The sequence below is a fragment of the Hevea brasiliensis genome, chromosome 3 (genome assembly GCF_030052815.1).
Source record: "Hevea brasiliensis isolate MT/VB/25A 57/8 chromosome 3, ASM3005281v1, whole genome shotgun sequence".
Classification (NCBI taxonomy): Eukaryota; Viridiplantae; Streptophyta; class Magnoliopsida; order Malpighiales; family Euphorbiaceae; genus Hevea; species Hevea brasiliensis.
The window spans coordinates 116,630,129-116,649,446 of record NC_079495.1 but is presented as its reverse complement, the minus strand read 5'-3'; the positions used below and the strand labels follow the sequence as shown (position 1 = coordinate 116,649,446).

Here is a 19,318-nt window from a genome sequence, read left to right as displayed (position 1 = left end):
GTTAAGTTAATTTAATCATAATTTAGTTCATAAACAATTATATTCTAATATATTTTTTACTTATGATAATATAGCAATTAAAATTATTTGTTTTAAAACAAATTTGAAAGAAAATTAAATAAAAACGATGCGAAATTCGAGAAGATTCTAACAAACGTTAAAGCCATACACAAAGGAAGGGTTTTGGAAAGCCCTAATAGCACGTAAGCCTCTGAGATTAATTTCATTTCTCAAAGCCATCGATCTTTAGAATTTGGAACTGGAAGATGGCGTTCGCTTCAACAATTCGACGCTTTCTCTCAGGCTCAGCTTCTCCTACTCTCCAACCGCAGCTCTTCTCTTCTCGTCTCTACTCAACTCTCACTTCTCCAAAGCTTTTCGTCAGTGGTACGTCCCTTTCCCTCTTTCTCCTTCTGTTTTTGGAATTTAATTTAATTTATTTATTTTTCTTTATTTTGGGAATTGTACTGATTTTTCTTGCTATATGGTAGATATTGAATGTTGTGGGTTTATGTAGTTGAGGTTTTGTGGGTAATGATGCATTATCCTTAGACCAGACATGGTATTTTATGGTGAAATTTTGCATTTTGAGTTTTCTCCAGCTCAAAATGGGGATGGAATTAAGAATCCATAATTCAACCAAATAGATGCCTACCCATGAATTCATAGTAGTATAGGGCTGTGAATCTTCCTCTGCTTAAAGAGATGGCAAACTGAAAATCAATCATTTTTTGAATATCCAGTGATTTCTTGTAGCATTTGTTACACTTATCTAGAAGTTGCCCAAATGTCTTTCATTGTGGCTTCGCTTTTATGTGGGTTAGTTTGGCAGGAGATTGTCTAGGCGGCTGAAGATAAACCTAGATGCAACTATCAGTTGAGTGAAGAATGAATATTTGTAAGATCTAGATGTCTGTTTGTGCATTTTTGTGAGTACCTAGTGCTTATTGTCATGGAAGATGTATTAAAAAGTGCGTTGGTGCTTAGCTTTAAAGTAGAAATAGTAGAACTAGAATTCTACTCACTTGAAGCCCTTTTGGCTGCTAATCCCCTAGCCTAATTTTACCAGTGCCTTTTACATGGTTCAAAGCCCCTTTACTTGGGGATTATATTTTCTTTTGCACATGATACTAGGATAGATGGCAATATGAATACGTATAATGGAATTTGTTTACCAAGAAATGGAAATGAAAGGAGTGGCTATGCTGTTTGCCTGCTAGAATTAGTATGTACTTCATTAGATTTTGGTATGTTTCTTTACCTCCTTAAAATTAGCGAATGTTTCAGTGAACTACTCTTGTTCTCTAATGCAAGAATATTCTTGTCTAGATTGTTAATGTTGATAACTCTATATGGAAAAGATCAGTGCTTATGTTAAAAAAATGAGAAACAATTTAAAACACTTTTAAGTTCCTAAGTCCTTTCTCCAGATATTTTAATTATCATTATGATGCCAGTTTTCCAATCAAGGGTTAGAATGATCAATCTTGTGCCGAGTGGAAAAGTGCACTGGTAGTTATTTAGACATATTTGTGTACAACCTTGTTTTTATGCACATGGAATTTTGATGGCATTGGGCTAGTAGTCAAACGGTCAAGTATGGAATTTTGATGGCATTGGGCTAGTAGTCCAATGATCGAGTGCTTGTTTCAGAGTAAAAGAGATCAAGAGTTTTACTCCATATGACCGTCTTCCCTTTAAAAGTTTGGAGTGTATTTAAAGAAGAAGATGCCAGTAGTATGTCATTTCTTATGTATGATCTACAGATCTAGTTATTTGAAGCTTTGTGGAAGTCCTGCATTTTTTTTCAAATTTTAACCATGTGTCGATGAGATTAAATGAAACATGAAATACATGCACTCTTTTGAAAAGTTACTGGCTCTTCTTTATGGTGTAAACAAGTAGGCCTTTCAAGACTAACAACAGATGAGAAGCTTAAAGAGGCATTTTCTCCCTTTGGACAGCTTGTTGAAGGTAAATGCAATATTTTATAGTTAATGTTTTCCCATAGTATGTTTATCTGGTGTTTCTCATACCCGAAGTCCTTCCTTTTGGTTCTCCAGCAAAAGTCGCAGTGGACAGGGTCTCTAGAAGATCAAAGGGGTTTGGTTTTGTCACATATACAACAATAGATGAAGCAGAGAAGGCCAGAGAGGGGATGAATGCCAAATTTTTGGATGGATGGGTAATTTTTGTAGACCCTGCCAAGCCAAGAGAGCAGAGACCTCCACCAGCACCAGAGCCTTCTGAAACTGGTTTCAAAATAAATAAGACCATTGGATGGTGTGGGTGATTGCATTGGAAGTTTTGATTTCATTGTAGTGGAAGAGTTGCTCGAAAGCTATGCACGAGATTAGTCAAGAATACAATTTACAATTTAAGTTGAGGAACATGTTGAGTGATTTATTACAGACAAGCATAACTTATTAACCTTTTCTGTTGATTTGTTTTAGCTTCCTTATTGTGCGATCCTGTATTTGTTTTGGTTGAACCTCCATTCATGGGGCATTGAACTTCTTTTGCCTGCTATTAAGATTTCTTCATAAATAGAATGCCTTAGAAGGGTTTACTGATGTATCCCTTTCTAACTAGTTGATATTGGTCCTCAAGATGACCCTGCGAGACATGAATCCAAACTTGCAGCGACTCGCTTGCCGATTTTTAACTTAAACAAGGAAAATTGTTATGATGTGTTCCTTAAGCAATGCAAGGAATTGCTGGTGGTAACTGGTAATTGCACACCAATTTAGTCTAATCCTTCTAGTAAGAACATGTTTAGATTAATTCCAAGGAATCTTCTAGACTTGTTTGGTGTGATACACTATCATTTTTCCCCCAGTTTTGAAATCAAACAATTTGATCATTAAATTTCATAAATTCTGACATTATAAAGGTGAGAGAAGATGAAAGTGAAGTCAATTGACCTGTGCAGGCGCTGTAATGGAGATTGGATCAAGGCACTGAAAGGAAAAGAAGAGCAAAGAAAAGAAAAGGAGAAAAAGTATATATAAATAAAACAGTGATCGATTTCAGTTCAACACAATATTGGTTGAGGACATCGGTCAATTTAATTTGATTTAAGAAATAAAAAAAATAAAATTTTATTTAATTTAAAAAATAAAAAATAAAAAAATAAATCAACATTATTAAAATTTCGAATTAAATTAAATCAAATTAAAATTAAATCAAATTGAAACATTTCAATTTAATTATGTTCAATTCAAACTATTGATAATTTTTTAGTGCCACTAACAAAGCTTGATAAATTAAATTCTTCTCTCTACTCACTCCACTTATCATAGATTGAATCCGTGTGGGTTTTATTATTATTTTTTTTTAATTTTTTAGTGCTATGTAGGTCTCCACGTGTGTGTTTCGTTGGAGGAGTTGCCGAATCCTGGCTACAGAGATTTTTTTTTTTTTATATAATCATTTGATTTCATAAAAAATAAGATAATTTAATATAAATTTATAATTTATTTTATCAGATTTTTTGTAAAATATTTTTTTATAAAATAATTAATTACGAAAATTTTGTTAATTTAATGAAAAAAAAAAATTCATGTAAAAAATACATATTTTTTTTAAAAAAAAATTAACAAATTTAATTATATATAGTAAATTTTATTAAAAATTTATAAGAATATGTTTAGGGTTTATTAAATATTATTATTAAATTTTTTAATAAATATCATATATTTTTTATGTAAAGAAATTTTAATTTTTTTCTATTAAATTAATAAAGTTTTCATAATCAATTATTTTATAAAAAAGAACTATTTTATGAAAAAATTGATAAAATAAGTTGTAAATTTATATTAAATTATTATATTTTTTATAATTATATTTTATATGAAACTAATTAACCATAAAAGACATTTAGATTTTGTTTAGTAAGCTAAATTTAAGATTGAGGGATTATTTTTTTTTAATAAAATGAAGTTGGGAGACTGACATGATACTATACTTAAAATTGAGGGACTAATGGTATAATTTATCCTCTGTATTACTTTAATTTTTGCAGGTGAAAAATCAAAATCCATTTCAGAGGGAATCGGAACCGTGTTCCATTTCACCAGCATAGCGTAGAATTGAGTCCACCTTTTTAAAAACCCAAAACCCTACTGTCTATTCACTACACTACCCACTCACTGCTACTCCGCTAATTTCCAGAGATCAGCTCACGCCCACTCTACCAAAGCATGAATTCCTGTACTCTTCACTATGTTTCCATTAAACTCCCTGAACTACACACTTCTAAGGTCGGTGGGTTACTCTCCATTTGCTTGGTTCTTAAAATAATCGAGTAGTTAAAGATTCTTCTTTTTTTTTTTTTTCTTAACGCTGATTTTGTAGAAATTCATGCCTCTCTTTTTCGAATTGTGATTTTTGCAGATTTTGAGCCCCTTTAGTTTGACTAAGAGGGATTTTAAAGTATTTGCGGTTGCTTCAAGTGTGAACGAGCCGTCCAATTATATCCCAGCAGCTCCCATTTTTATCCCAGAAGGGCCATGGAAGGAGGTGACCCATTATTGTTCTTAGATTCATTTCATTGGCATAAAGGGCTACTATAAGCTTCTTTCGTAATAAAGAAACAATAGATTCTTCTTTTACATGTTTGAACTCATTTTGAGCTAAAATTTCTACATTGTTTGTGTCTTATGAAGCTCCTCTCTTATTTTCTAATAAGTTTTTAAATCCTTTTGTGATTTGTTTGTGTTATTATTATTATTATTATTATTATTATTATTATTATTATTATTATTATTATTATTATTAAATAATAATGGTTTGGTGTATAAGTGGTACTTGAACTCGAAATGCTTTTTTGTTTTCATTATTTTACATGTTTTTTGAGCTCATTTTGAGCTTAACAAGGGAGTCGACTTCTTTTAGTGCATGCACTCAAGATTTGATTACTTTATTCCTTACATGTAAAGAATCATTGTTTAAAAGAGAGTCGATAAAATTGATTTATTGCTACAATATTGCATCGACTCCATAATTTATGGGTAAATTCCTTGCTAATATTGGACGAAAGCTCAAGGAATATGCTTACTTTTTTATTCTTATATAAGTATTATTTTTATTTATACTTTCAGCTTTCATAATTCAGTTTTAGGACTGTAAATATAGATTCCTGGGGGAATTACTGCTGCAAAGGGATTCAAAGCTGCAGGCATCTATGGTGGATTACGTGCCAAGGGAGAGAAACCTGATCTTGCACTTGTCACTTGTGACATCGATGCCACAGCTGCAGGTTAGCTTTCATTTTGGTGCATTTTATTGTCTTTGCTTGTAGTGATCTTAGATTTGGCATCCAGCAATCCAATTATCACCTATCTGGGTAAGTTTTTTGAACTGCATGTTTTAGATGAATTACTGAGGTAGTAGCAATCCAAGCCCGGATAAAGGAGGAGGGTTGCGGTAGGTGACAACCAGCGTAAAAATTTCGTCACACCCTATGATATGGATTCAAATGATATAAACGTTGGGGCGTCCTCTACTAACGACGCGCTACATCGGAGCCCAGGTGTAGTGATAAATATGCAAGGGTGTAGGGCGTTCACCGAAAGCGACGCGCCATGCCGGCGCCCGGGTGTGGTGTTAAGTGAGCAAGGGTTCCCACATCATGGACGGGTGTGGGTAAAGAAGTTAGTCCATAAGACAGATAATAGAACAAATAGTGGAACAGAACACAAGATAGACATAGAAAATAATAGAAGATATCATAGAAGGAGACCAATTAGGAAGGAGCAGGATAGGAGGGGGATCAGGGTTGGTACTTGGAATGTTGGATCACTTACAGGAAAATTAATGGAGCTTGTGGATACCTTGGAAATGAGAAGGGTGAATATTGCTTGCATTCAGGAGACTAAATGGGTAGGAGAGAAAAGTAAGGAAGTGGATAATTCATGATACAAATTGTGGTATACTGGAAAGGAGAGAAACAAGAACGGAGTGGGTATAATCATAGACAGACATTGAAAGACGCAGAGTAGTCATGTGAAAAGAGTAGGAGATAGAATTATACTAGTAAAGCTAGTACTAGACGGAGAAACAATAAATATAGTTAGTGCTTATGCCCCACAAATAGGACTAGACAAAGGAGAGTAAACAATGGTTTTGGGAAGATATGGATGATTTAATGCAAAGCATACCGAATGAAGAGAATGTTTTCATTGGTGGAGATTTGAATGGACATGTAGGAAGTGATAGGCAAGGTTATGAGAATGTTCATGGAGGTTTTGGTTTTGGCAGTCGAAATGAGGAGGGAAAAAGCATCCTGGATTTTGCTATGGCATACGACCTAATACTAGCAAATACCTACTTTATAAAAAGAGAGTCACATTTAGTGACTTTCAAAAGTGGGCAACATAAAAGCCAAATCGACTTTCTCTTAACCAGAAAGACAAATAGAGCTCTATGCAAGGATTGCAAGGTCATTCCAGGAGAGGCTTTAACAAGTCAACATAGGTTGGTGGTCTTGGATGTCAAGTTTAGGAATAATTCAAGTAAGGTCAGAAGAAATAGTGTAGCTCGAACAAAGTGGTGGGAGTTCAAAGGAGTAAAGCAAGTGAAGTTCAAAAATGAGCTTCTTGAGTCCAAGTATGGAAGCTAGATATGGAGGCCAATGATATGTGGACACAGATTGCATCTAAAATTAGAGATGTTGCTAGAAAAGTACTTGGTGAGTCTAAGGACATGGACCACCCTCAAAAGAGAGATGGTGGTGGAATGAGGAAGTACAAAAGGCGTGAAGAGAAAAGGGAATGGTATAAGAAATTACCTAAATGTGATAATAATGAGGCATATGAACAAGACAAGATAGCAAAGAAAGAGGCAAAAAGGCTTAGCCAAGCAAGAGCAGTGCCTTTGAAAAGTTATATGAGAAACTTGGAACTAAAGAAGGAGAAAGATATTTATAGATTAGCAAGGAGTAGAGAAAGGAAATGTCAAGATCTCAATCAAGTTAGGTGCATTAAGGATAAAGAAGGAAAAGTGTTGGTGAAAGATGAGGACATTAAAGAAAGATGGAGAAATTATTTTAATGATCTCTTTAATAATAGTCAAAATGGAAATAGCGTGAATATAGATTATAGAACAATAGAAAAGAATGTAAATTATACTAGAAGGATTAGATCTTTAGAAGTAAAGGAAGCACTTAAGAGAATGAAAGTAGGTAAAGCCTGTGGACCCGATGAAATACCAATTGAAGTGTGGAAGTATTTGGGAGATATGGGAGTGGCATGGTTAACTAAATTATTTAATAAGATTCTAAACTCAAAGAAAATGCCTGATGAATGGAGGAAGAGTATTTTAGTACCTATTTTTAAAAATAAGGGAGACATACAGAGTTGCTCAAACTATAGGGGAATTAAACTCATGAGCCATACTATGAAGTTGTGGGAGAGAGTTGTGGAGCATCGACTACGCCATGATACTTCCATCTCTCTCAATCAATTCGGTGTCAGGCCTGGTCCCTCAACTATGGAAGCGATCTTTCTCATTAGAAGCTTGATGGAGAAATATAGAGATGGGAAGAAAGATCTACACATGGTTTTTATTGATTTGGAGAAGGCTTATGATAGTGTTCCAAGAGAGGTCTTATGGAATACGTTAGAACAAAAGAGGGTATCTATTAGGTATATACAAGTATTGAAAGATATGTATGAAGGAGCAACTACTATTGTGCGCACAGTGGGAGGGGACACAAGAGATTTTCCGATCTCAATTGGATTACACCAAGGATCAGCCATAAGCCCTTACCTTTTTACATTAGTTTTAGATGAACTGAAACATATACAAGAGAGTATTCCTTGGTGCATGATGTTTGCGGATGATATTGTTCGATAGATGAGACACGAGAAGGAGTCAATAGGAAGCTAGAACTTTGGAGAAGTACTCTACAGTCAAAGGGTTTTAAGTTAAGTAGAACGAAGACAGAATACATGCATTGCAAGTTCAGTGAAGGCCAAACTGGTGATAGGGAAGGAGTTAGTTTGAATGGAGTGGCACTGTCCCAAAGTAATCACTTTAAATATCTAGGCTCAGTCCTTCAAGTAGATGGGGGATGTGAGGAGGATGTTAGTCATAGGATTAAAGCCGGATGGTTGAAGTGGAGACGTGCCACGGGGTTTTATGTGATCGTAAGATTCCCAATAAATTAAAAGGAAAATTTTACCGCATGACCATACGACCGGCTATGCTATATGGTAGTGAGTGTTGGGCACTGAAAGAGTCGTATGCATCTAAGATAAGAGTTGCAGAGATGAGAATGTTAAGGTGGATGAGTGGCCATACTAGACTAGATAAAGTCCGTAATGAAAGTATTAGAGAAAAGATAGGAGTGGTGCCAATTGAAGATAAGTTGAGAGAAGGGAGATTGAGGTGGTTTGGTCATGTGAAGCGTAGACATACGGAGGCTCCAGTTAGACAAGTAGAGCACATTAGGCTAGAGGATAGAAAGAAAAAAAGGGGTAGACCTAAATTGACTTGGAGGAGAGTAGTACAGCATGACTTAGAAGCATTACACATTTCTGAGGATTTAACCCAAAATCGTTCAGAGTGTAAAAAGCGAATCCATATAGCCGACCCCAAATTTTTGGGATAAAGGCTTAGTTGAGTTGAGTTGAGTTGTACTGAGGTAGTATAATTCTTTTATTAACTAATAACAAATGAATTAAGTTGTTGATGATGTTTCATCCTCTTTAATATTCCACATTCTCTATTTTCAGGGGCATTCACTACAAACATGGTTGCTGCTGCACCTGTCTTGTATTGTAAAAAAGCATTAGATATTTCCAAAGTGGTATGTCAGAATATTAATCTACAATGTTTTTATGCAATCATTAGTCTATCAATAATCAAATAAATCACCGTGTAAATTGTTTTATAGAGATAATACTCTGATGGCTCAATTCTGCATCAGGCACGTGCAGTATTAATAAATGCTGGTCAAGCAAATGCAGCAACAGTAAGCTTTTCAAATTGTTCTAATGCAATTCTTTTTGTATTGCAACATTATATATATATATATATATATATATATATATATATATATATATATATATATATATCTAAGTGAAGTTGGATAACAATAAATTTCTTTATTTTTCCTATCTGGAGTATCTGTCTAAAACTTGAAATTCCTTTACTCAACCTATTAAATTGTACTTAATGTGAGAGTGGAACTGAACTGAATCTTTTGTGGCTAAGATGCCTTCCAATGATATACAGGGTGATGCGGGTTACCAGGATGTGCTAGAATGTGCTGACACCCTGGCTATGGTATGCAAGTGTTATGAGTTGAACATCTCAATTCTCAACCTCATTGAAAATATATGTTGTGTGAATTTTATTCAACTTTTATCATGTATTTTTCGTTGTTCCAGATGCTTAAAGTGAAGCGAGAGGAGGTTTTGATTGAATCCACAGGTGTAATTGGTCAACGAATAAAAAAGGTAAAGAAGCATGGTCCTTTTGTGTCATAGATCTCCTAACTTGTTATGTTGGTTCTATTTATGCACTGTACCCTGAAGCATATTCTCATTTAATGATGGCTTTTGCAGGAAGCACTTCTAAATGCAGTTCCAAGATTAGTTAATTCTCTCACATCATCGATTGACGGGTAATAATCATGTTTCTATTGTTTAACTTAGCAATTTAGTAAGTTCTTGTTCCTTATTTGCTAGGAACTAACTATATTTGCTTTTCATTCAAGTAATATAATGTGGCTCCAAATAGCCTCCATGATTTGTCATTTTTGTGATATTTCTAGTGGATGTGCAGGGCACTTTCTGCTGCAGTGGCGATTACAACTACCGACCTTGTGAGCAAGAGTGTGGCAATTGAGTCCCAAGTATGGAAATTTAATTGGAAACCTGCATGCTGTGCATTGCTATCATCTTGTATTTATAATTCAATAGTTTTATATGAAGAATCCATGTGGCTAGTTAATGCAGAATAGGAAGTTTAGAATTTTATTTAGGAATTTTAATTATTATAGAAGTAGGAAATTTAAAGAGTTTTTATTGTTTAGAAATTTTATTGTTATTAGGTCTATTATTTTCTAATTTAGCTTATTTAGTATTCCTAATTAGAGTTAAATTAGGATTTCTATTCCTAATTTGATTAGGGTTGTAAGCTCTATAAATAGAGCTAAGTTTTATTATTCAATAGCTTTGGATTTGGATTATTATTGAGATTAAATAAAATTATTGAGAATTAGTTCTCTTTTTCCAAGGATTGGTCATAGATTTCTCCTAGTCTTTATTTTTCTTTGCTTTGATTTTTTTCTTTTGTTCTACATCAATTTTGATATCAGAGCCTAAATTCAATCCAAATTTTAATAGCTTTTACAAACTTTAAAAAACCTTTCAACCTGTGTTTTAACCTCTTTCAAAATTTCCTTCATTTTTCCTGTCAAAATTTTCATTCAGCCTTCAAAATATATACTGCCTAATTTACTGTTTATTATTAAAATAAAAAAATCCAAAAGCCAGAAACAAATTTTCTGGTCATCTGACTCCCTAGCCCTTATCTGGCCGTCAATCTATCCATCCCTGTTGTCGAAAGTGCCGTCTGCTACCCCTAGCACCAATTCCTTTCAGGTTGGGTTAGATCCAACTCTTGAACCCGCCAAAACTTGAAGTAAATTTCTCGCAGCTTACTCTGAGTTGTGTTGCACGGGATTCCATTCTCTCTGTTGCTTTCCTTTGCCTTCCGCATCACTCTCTAATAGCAAATTGTACCAAAACTAAAAGGAGAAGTTGAAGTTTTCTTGGATGAGGTATGCTTCTTTAATTTGAATACCATGTGGTGGACCGCTAAAGAAGGACTACATAATGAAATTATTGATTTTAAGGTACAATCAGATGAATTATGGGATACAATTCAAAGAATACAAGCTGAAATCGATAACTATTATGAACAACTTGATGAAATATCTTATTTGATAGATTTACATGGTGGTCCTAATTATGCTTCTTATAGTTTATTTGATGAGTATCAAGATATACAAATAATATTACAATATAGTGAGAAAGCACTTGAAGAATATAACAATGAGTATCATGGTCAAAAGGCTCATCAACAAGTTAAGGATAAAGAAGTTGAACGATTTGAAGCATGGAAGAAAGCGCAAGTGTTTCAATTGAGAGAACAGTTGGACACAATAAAAAGTATTGAAAATATAAAAGCAAAAAGTCTTGAAAAAGCAAGGCAACAACAAGACAAGCTTGAATTTGAAAAGCAACTTGAGGTTGAAGGTGAAATTGAAAAGGAACAACTTGAAGAATCTAAAATTGAAGAATTTGAAGATTTGAGTATTAAACATATGCCTGTTGAAGAGCCTATTCTAGAGCAAGAAATTGATGAGGCTATTCAAGCCATGGAAACTTTAACGGAGATTGAAGAAAATCAAGTTATTCCTAATGATTTGAAGAGCCTTTCAACGGTTAATAAGCTTCATTTTATTTGTCCAGATCCTTTAAGAGATGCAAAGGAAAGCATGAAGTGCTTGATTTCAAGCTTGTCGCTACCATACAAGAATGAAGAGTTGATTGTTCTCCTGATGCAGATTTTGATTCTCTCGCACTTTAAGACTTGAGGTTGAGTTTTTTCCAATTAGGGGAGAATAATGTAGAATAGGAAGTTTAGAATTTTATTTAGAAATTTTAATTATTATAGAATTAGGAAATTTAAAGAGTTTTTATTGTTTAAAAATTTTATTATTATTATGCGGTTTATTATTTTCTAATTTATCTTATTTTGTATTCCTAATTAGAGTTAAATTAGGATTTCTATTCTTAATTTGATTAGGGTTGTAAGCTCTATAAATAGAGCTAATTGTTATTATTCAATAGCTTTGGATTTGGATTATTATTGAGATTAAATAAAATTATTGAGAATTGGTTCTCTTTTTCCAAGGATTGGTCATAGATTTCTCCTAGTTCTTTATTTTTCTTTGCTTTGATTTTTTATTTTGTTCTACATCACTAGTAGCTTGAATTTGATGTGCATGATATGCTAGCGGCTTTCTCATTCTGTTTCCTAGTTAAAAATGGGGCTTTACATGTACAATGAATCATCCACGAAGATTCTTGAATATCAATATGCACCTTGTGCCAGCTCAAAAGAGTGGAGAAGTCTTTCAACAGGACTTAGTAGTTAGTACTTAGGAGTGTCAATTTTGATGATGTTTATTGTAGTTCATTAGTTATGTCAATTGCTTTTTATTGCTACAAAGTGTTCCTTGGTGCTCAAGTTAGAATCTTTTCCGTTAAATTTATTGTTGTGCTAGGATGACAGTGTTGTGTTATGCCACTCTCAAGAACTTGTATCTCTCATCCTCACATTTGGAGCTTTTATTTGAAATTCACTGCAAACGATAGGTCCTTTTACAGTTTATTGAATGCATCAGGTTGGAGGGACAAACATACGAGTTGGAGGAATGGCCAAAGGTTCTGGGATGATCCACCCTAATATGGCCACCATGCTTGGTGTACATCTCTTCTGCATCTATCTTGATTTTTCCACAGTAGCACATATTTTCATCCCATTCTTTAAGAGTTCTATTGTTTCAGGTAATAACCACTGATGCACTTGTCAAAAGTGATGTTTGGAGGAAGATGGTACAAATTGCTGTTAACCGGAGTTTCAACCAAATAACAGTATGTTATATTATTGCTTCTATTTCATGTGTTCTAAAGGCCTACTGCTGGTTTCAATAAATTGGCATTGTAGTGAAGTGCTGCCATTCTTGTGCTTGAAGGATAAATAGTGGAATATCACAATGGCAAGTGTTGCTTTACTTGAGAATTTTGCCATTTAAATGGTTACAGTAATTTGTTGTGTTGTGCCACTTAAAAGTTCCAATGGGTTTAGCTCTGATGACAATGGCTTTATAAATTTAGTTGAGCTATGAATTTTGACATTGCCAAACTACATAAAATTAACATTCTCCCTCTATTCTGCACAGTTCTCTTTTACATGGGTTATCCTGAAACTCCTTTGCTTTTGTAGAGTGCAATCCTGCATTTGCGCTTCCCCCAATGCTGCAGTGATGCTTAAATTTACTATCCTTCCATATGAACAAATATTTATTTCACATGCATACCCTTTGCATATGAATCGCATTGCTCTATGTTAAGACTTGAGAGAGATTCTTGCCTGTAGGAATGCATTGTTTTTCTTTATCAAATCATTTGATTGGTCTCCACTTGTGTTTCTACTTAGATATTTAGCTGGTTCAGATTGGTTTTGCCACAGGTAGATGGAGATACTAGTACCAACGATACAGTCATTGCTTTGGCTAGTGGTTTATCTGGATCAACCCCAATATCATCTATCAACTGCAATGAGGCAGTGCAACTTCAAGCTTGCCTTGATGCAGTAAGCTTGACTGTCATTTATCATTTCATTCTTCCTCTATTGTCCCAAAATATATTTTGGTTGTTGAATAAATAAGTAAATGTGATCCTGCATCTTGTTCTTCTGAAACAAACTTTATAAATTTAGCATCACTACTATAGTTATGAGTTTGTTATTTCTCCAAACAGGAACATCTATTATATGATGTCTACCAACTTATCCTATTTCTATGTTTCCTTTTTCTTTTCCATTTTCATTTAATTGGACAATTGTAACCCTACTTTCTAGTTCAGCTTTATGTTAATTCTGTCCATCTTCCTTCCCCAAAATAAATTTTATTTCAGCTATATTGTGTCACATATCTAAACTCTTCCTTGCCACCGACTTGTATTTAAATGAACTTTGTAAGATTTGGAAGACTTTTTGACAGGCTTGCAAGTTGGCCTGTGATTATTTAGAACCTTATAATGCTACTAATTTAGGTAAAGTGTTGCACGTTTCTGAATTTTTCCACATTTCTATTATCAGGTAATGCAAGGTCTTGCCAAATCAATAGCTTGGGATGGAGAAGGAGCTACATGCCTAATTGAGGTCTGTTTCTTATGTTAGAAGTGTTTTCATATTTGATGAGCCAAAATTTGTACTATAAATTACTTGATATGATGTTTACTAATTCAAAACCAAGTATGAGAAACGTCTTAGTGGAGCAAGCTAATCAGATCTCTGAAATATTGTTGATATTTCACTACTAGCAACTTCCATCTAGCAAAATATCAAACCATTGTATGTGAACAATGGAAATTTTGTCTAATTGTTACTTTGATGTGTTAGGTAATAGTGACTGGTGCAGAAAGTGAGGTGAAAGCAGCAAAGATTGCACGCTCAGTGGCATCTTCTTCACTTGTCAAGGTATAAATCAAAACACTTCCATTTGATGCTTCAGTTTAGCCATCTTTAATTCACTGTCAACTATGATGACAGGCAGCAGTGTATGGCAGAGATCCAAATTGGGGAAGGATTGCTGCTGCTGCTGGCCATGCAGGGATTCCTTTCCACCAGAACAACCTCCACATTATGCTGGGGGATATTTTGCTGATGGATAAGGGGCAACCACTTGCATTTGATAGGTGAGACTTATTGCTGGCTAATGTAATTAAAATGGGGATACTAGTATACTACTACCCTCATGGGCATAGCCTAGTGGTCATGGCAACCTGGTAACAACCTGGGAGTTCAGGACTTCAGGTTTCAAATCGCCATACTGTACCATTTTTTTTTTTTTAGTTTGGGGGTGGGTGTGTGGGTGGACACTCCTTAGGACATATTCTGCATCTCTCTTATCTTAGCAATTCCTTTTTATATATTTTTTCATCGTTTACCATATTTAATTTTTGATGACTGGTGTTTCTTAGGGCTGCAGCTGGTAACTATCTCAAGAAGGCTGGTGAGACCCACGGTACAGTTGGAATCTACATTTCTGTGGGTAAGCTTCTGAAATGCGTTGATGTGTGGAAGCATATTTCAGTTGTAATTTTATAATTTTCTATAGGCTGCATAAAATATGCTAGAACCCTCAAACGTAATGTCAAGCATAATCTGTCTACCCAAGTGGTCATCACTCTCAAATTGTGATTTAATTTAGCAAGTCAATGCAACTGCACAAATTGTAGAAGTAATGCATCCCGTTCTATTCTCTGCAGCTGATGTAGTTAACCCACCGAGTCTGTGTATCTCATTATACTTTTCCATAATTATAAGTAAACCTAGGACAATGATCATCCTCGGAACTTAACCTACTTTATTTTATTTATCTTGCACATCACAGGTGATGGAACAGGAAGTGGACAAGCATGGGGCTGTGACTTGAGTTATGATTATGTCAAAATAAATGCACAGTACACAACATAGAGAAATCCACTGTATCCCAGCTATCATTCACCAAATTGAACTTTACCCCATCAGAGGGCATTCCAAAAGATTAAATAAATAACATTGCTTGTTATAAAAGAGTGTACCTGATCTTGTCTGGGCATAACCAGGTTAGGCTAAGCTCATCCATTTGTATATACGTGGTCTAAGAATTCCACGCCCGAGTTCCCCACTCATACCAAGCCCGAGCCCGAAGAAAATATGAGATGCAAGTTATTGTTGCGATAACAATTGCAAAATAGCTTATGCCCGCATTTAAAAAAAAAAAAAAAAATCAGTGCGGGACATGTATGGATTTAGGCTCTCTAACTTCAATGGTAGTAGAGTCGGCCATTGCCTCTCAGCTGCAATCGTGCAGCATAGTCGGTGACAGATTGCCATGTCTTGTCCGGACTAAATTAAGCTAGGGCAAAGTCAATTTGCATGGGGATTGGGATTGCAGAGTGTAGCGAAATATTATGATGCCTATTATGATGCCAATTGCAAGGTAACTTGCACTCAACGTTGAAAGTATGAGATTTTAGAGTGGAATATATGTGAATTTGGACTCTCTAATTTCAATAGCTAACTTGTGGAGTGATTCCTCCATATTGCTATCGATTACTGTCGAATCTCAAATTTTGTAATGGTAATCTTGGTCTTATGTCAGGAAGAATATTCTCCTTGTGTCGCTACCAATTAGTTATTGCCAAGTCTCAAATTTTGTAATGGTAATCTTGATCTGTTGTCAGGAAGGTTACTCTCCTTCACACTAAAGTAGCAAAATTGTTGAAGCCACTCGTGTAGTTAACAATGTGTTTGATAAAATGTATTTTCACTTATGTAATTTTTAATTTTTAAATAAAATAATTATTAATTTAATCTTCAACGTTAACATTTAATCTTAAGTTAGTATAAATATTAATAATATAAAAAATTAATTTAATTTTTTTAAATATTTAAATAATATTAATAAGAGATTAAAATTATAAAAATAATAATAAACAATTTTTTTTTAATGCTAACATGAGATCGCTTGATTTTGTTTTTTAAGTTTTTTTTTCTTTTTTTTTTTTTAACATTAAATTGTAGAGATCCTTATCTAAAATCAATTGCCTCAGAGACAACCTACAACCATAGCACCATTAAATCTAAATAAAATTAAATTTTGGTAAATATTCCAAATTGATACCCATATAATAAACATCAAAATAAACTTTTTAGCCACCCAAAGCATGCTATCTGGTTTATTGATTGATTTTTCAAGAATACATTTTATGTGCATCTAGAGAAAAAAAGAACCGCCCCCAAAATTCCAATAAAGAGAACCAAGGTTAAAAATGTAATTTTATTTTTTTGGTTACCTTAAACGGCAGAGAATGGCCCGAATAGAATATAAGACTTTCCTTCCTTCTCTCTGAGTATTTTTCCTTGCTTTGATTCCTCTGATATTTTACTTCCATCCGATCCAAACAAGCTATTAGTGCCGTTGTCCAAAAAAGAAAAATTAAACAAGCACCAAAAATATAATATAAGTTGATATAGTTATAGTATCAACAAAAACACTGGCAAGATAGGTACCACATCTTCCAGTCATAAGCTTCATAGCTACATTTATTTATTTACATAACACCAGGATGTAGAATGAAGATGTGATTTCACAACGCCTCTGCAACAGGGTAGTGAAACGTTGTGGGGGATTTTTTCAGGAAGCTACTTCCACAGTAGTCTGGGCTTCCAACATCAAATTCATCAAGGTCTGGGGCATCACAAGTGTTCAGTGTTTTATAACACTTATCAGACCTACCACCAGTTTTGCGCAATTGCTTCTTGTCTTTACCACCTCCTCCTTTTGAGTTGCCTTTCTGGCCCTTCTTTCCATTTTTCTTGTGGTTATTGTTGCTATTTTTGCCTTTATCTTTCCTAGACTTCCTCTGCTTGCTTGTAACAGAGTGTGATACTGAATTAGGAATAGGATCATACACATCAGGAGCCCAAGTCACAGACAGCTTTCTTGGGGATGTTCCCAGTTTTTCTCGACTACCTTTCATGGCAGACACAAGCTGCAAAGAAAGAAAAGATCAAGTTAACTTTGTCAACAGAAAGCTCTGGCAAATTAAACAATCGTAGAGCTACTATTTGTCCAATGCAAACTAATATCTAATTATATGACCCTTGCAGTGCAAATCAATCAATTAAATGTGGTTCCGTAAAATGGCCAGTGGCATTAACAGATCACACCCACTGGGATTCAAATGAAAATTCCAGCACCACCTTAGTGCTTTTCCCCCTCCAAAACCACCACCATCACACCACTGCGTCCTCCTTCCCTCTCTGTCCATCTCAAGAATCCAATTCCATCAAATAATACAAACGAGAATGGTACTCCTTGATTCAAAAGATGCCCGATCCACATTAAATATGCAACAGTAGAATGAACAAAAAGCTTACTGGCAATGCAGGCCTTATGGGCTCCCCAGAGAACAGCAGCCGCAATGCTGTTTCAGGTTCATCATCTTCAGATGGCAATGCTACAGCCTTTTCTAGAGAATTTTTAACGGGTTCATGCCCAAATGGCTCAAGCTCTTGGAATCCCTCTGCACCACTGGTACAGTCTCCATCAGATGCATCTGTTTCTTGAACATCCCCTAAATGCCCAAACTTGCTTAAATTGCTTTGGATTTCGTCTACCAGAACACCACCACCATCCACACATCGATTACAGATAACTTCCATCAATAACACCACCAAACAAGAAATAGGTAACTGCAAAAACAAGAAAGCACTCTATGAAAACCTCAAACACACGCCACAAATAAATTCTTATTAGCATGGAAACGGATACACGTCAAGTATATAAACAATTGAAAGCCTTCAAAATAAAACCATACATTGCTCTCAAATGCGTGATTGAACTGCTGATAGTCTCAATCAATATCCTCAATAGATAACAGATCAAAAGATATTATATTACTGAGCTGAAAAAATAACGATCAAACGGAAAATTGTCCACATTACACGCAATCCCATATATTCATCAAATTAAACCCATCAAACGCACACAATTAAAGTGAAGTTTCATAGCATATGAACAAGATACACAGATAAACCCATCAAAACAGTACCTCTTATGCTGTCTCTGAATAGCTCTTATCAAGTCCAACCAAATCCTTCAAATGATCTCTCTATCTCCGATTTCTCGAACCCGATTTTCACGAAAATAACAACTAATTGCAGAAACCCAGAAAGCAAGAACCCAAAAGGAACGAAAAGAGAAAGAACTAGAAGCGAATATAGAAGAGAAATAGGAAGAAAAAGTTCCTAATGTTAACTAAGATTACCACGCCGGTCACGCTTTTCAAGCTGTTTCAAACGATGATAACACAATCCACCATGAAAGAGAGCCAAAGATGGAAGCAAACGGAGCTGTAGCTGTATGGGTATCGAAGGCATTATCTCCCTCTGCTCTTCGAAAGAGCCACCTTTCTTTCCCTCCTTAAAACTCTGCGCTCACTCAAAACCAGCTCTTCGTCGACCTCTTGCTTGGATCATCAAACGCATGAAAGACAATTTAGAAAAGCGAAAAAGAAGATCGGTGAGAGATCATCAGAGAGAATCCATAGAACTAGAGATCGGGAATTGAGGGAGAGAGGGGTTTTGGATGAGGGTAAGAGAGAGAAAATAGAAAGACGCACAAAAATAGGAGGACAGTCGATGGATCCAAGGGCGAGTCATATGGCGATTTCTGAGATTGAATCAGGATCGTCCACGTTTCTATCAAACTTTCCCCCTCTTCCTTCTTATTCAATCCAATTCTAATGTTTAAATATAATAGATATTTTTTAATTTAAAAAAAAAAAAAAAATATATATATATATATATATATATATATATATATAATAGATATTTATTCGGCGCGGGTTGGGCTTCGATCTCTGGTTCATATTTTATGGATCTCTCCAAAATCCCTAGTCCTTATTACGAGTCCAACACATTTTTTTTTTACCATAAATGGTTTTTGCGCATATAAATAAAA

General features: G+C 34.8%; 3 protein-coding genes across 5 annotated transcripts; 2 read left to right on the top strand and 1 right to left on the bottom strand.

The window, feature by feature from the left end:
- Positions 1-149: 149 nt before the first annotated feature.
- Positions 150-2,469, top strand: LOC110642867 (organelle RRM domain-containing protein 2, mitochondrial). 2 transcript variants are annotated; one of them, XM_021795050.2, is made up of 3 exons: positions 150-387; positions 1,873-1,974; positions 2,064-2,469. In XM_021795050.2, exons 1-3 carry the CDS (start codon positions 267-269, stop codon positions 2,291-2,293), a joined length of 453 nt encoding a protein of 150 aa, XP_021650742.2. In that variant the 5' UTR covers positions 150-266; the 3' UTR covers positions 2,294-2,469. The 2 variants fall into 2 exon arrangements, with proteins under 2 accessions (XP_021650742.2, XP_058000688.1); XM_058144705.1 differs by having other exon boundaries at positions 157-387; positions 1,906-1,974.
- A 1,593-nt stretch (positions 2,470-4,062) lies between these two features.
- On the top strand, positions 4,063-15,381 carry LOC131178781 (arginine biosynthesis bifunctional protein ArgJ, chloroplastic). The gene is made up of 17 exons (XM_058144704.1): positions 4,063-4,262; positions 4,396-4,521; positions 5,137-5,260; positions 8,739-8,812; positions 8,933-8,977; positions 9,241-9,291; positions 9,396-9,464; positions 9,573-9,631; positions 9,793-9,862; positions 12,425-12,505; positions 12,588-12,674; positions 13,273-13,395; positions 13,903-13,965; positions 14,206-14,283; positions 14,356-14,501; positions 14,787-14,857; positions 15,200-15,381. Exons 1-17 carry the CDS (start codon positions 4,203-4,205, stop codon positions 15,280-15,282), a joined length of 1,410 nt encoding a protein of 469 aa, XP_058000687.1. The 5' UTR covers positions 4,063-4,202; the 3' UTR covers positions 15,283-15,381.
- A 1,224-nt stretch (positions 15,382-16,605) lies between these two features.
- Positions 16,606-18,991, bottom strand: LOC131178780 (uncharacterized). 2 transcript variants are annotated; one of them, XR_009147808.1, is made up of 4 exons: positions 18,408-18,971; positions 17,734-18,048; positions 16,864-17,345; positions 16,606-16,759 (listed from the first exon to the last, which is right to left on the bottom strand). XR_009147808.1 is itself a non-coding variant. In XM_058144703.1 (3 exons), the coding sequence occupies exons 2-3, from the start codon at positions 18,016-18,018 to the stop codon at positions 16,941-16,943; spliced, it is 690 nt and encodes a 229-aa protein (XP_058000686.1). In that variant the 5' UTR covers positions 18,019-18,048; positions 18,408-18,991; the 3' UTR covers positions 16,836-16,940. The 2 variants fall into 2 exon arrangements, 1 of the variants encoding a protein (XP_058000686.1); XM_058144703.1 differs by lacking the exon at positions 16,606-16,759 and having other exon boundaries at positions 16,836-17,345; positions 18,408-18,991.
- Positions 18,992-19,318: the final 327 nt, after the last annotated feature.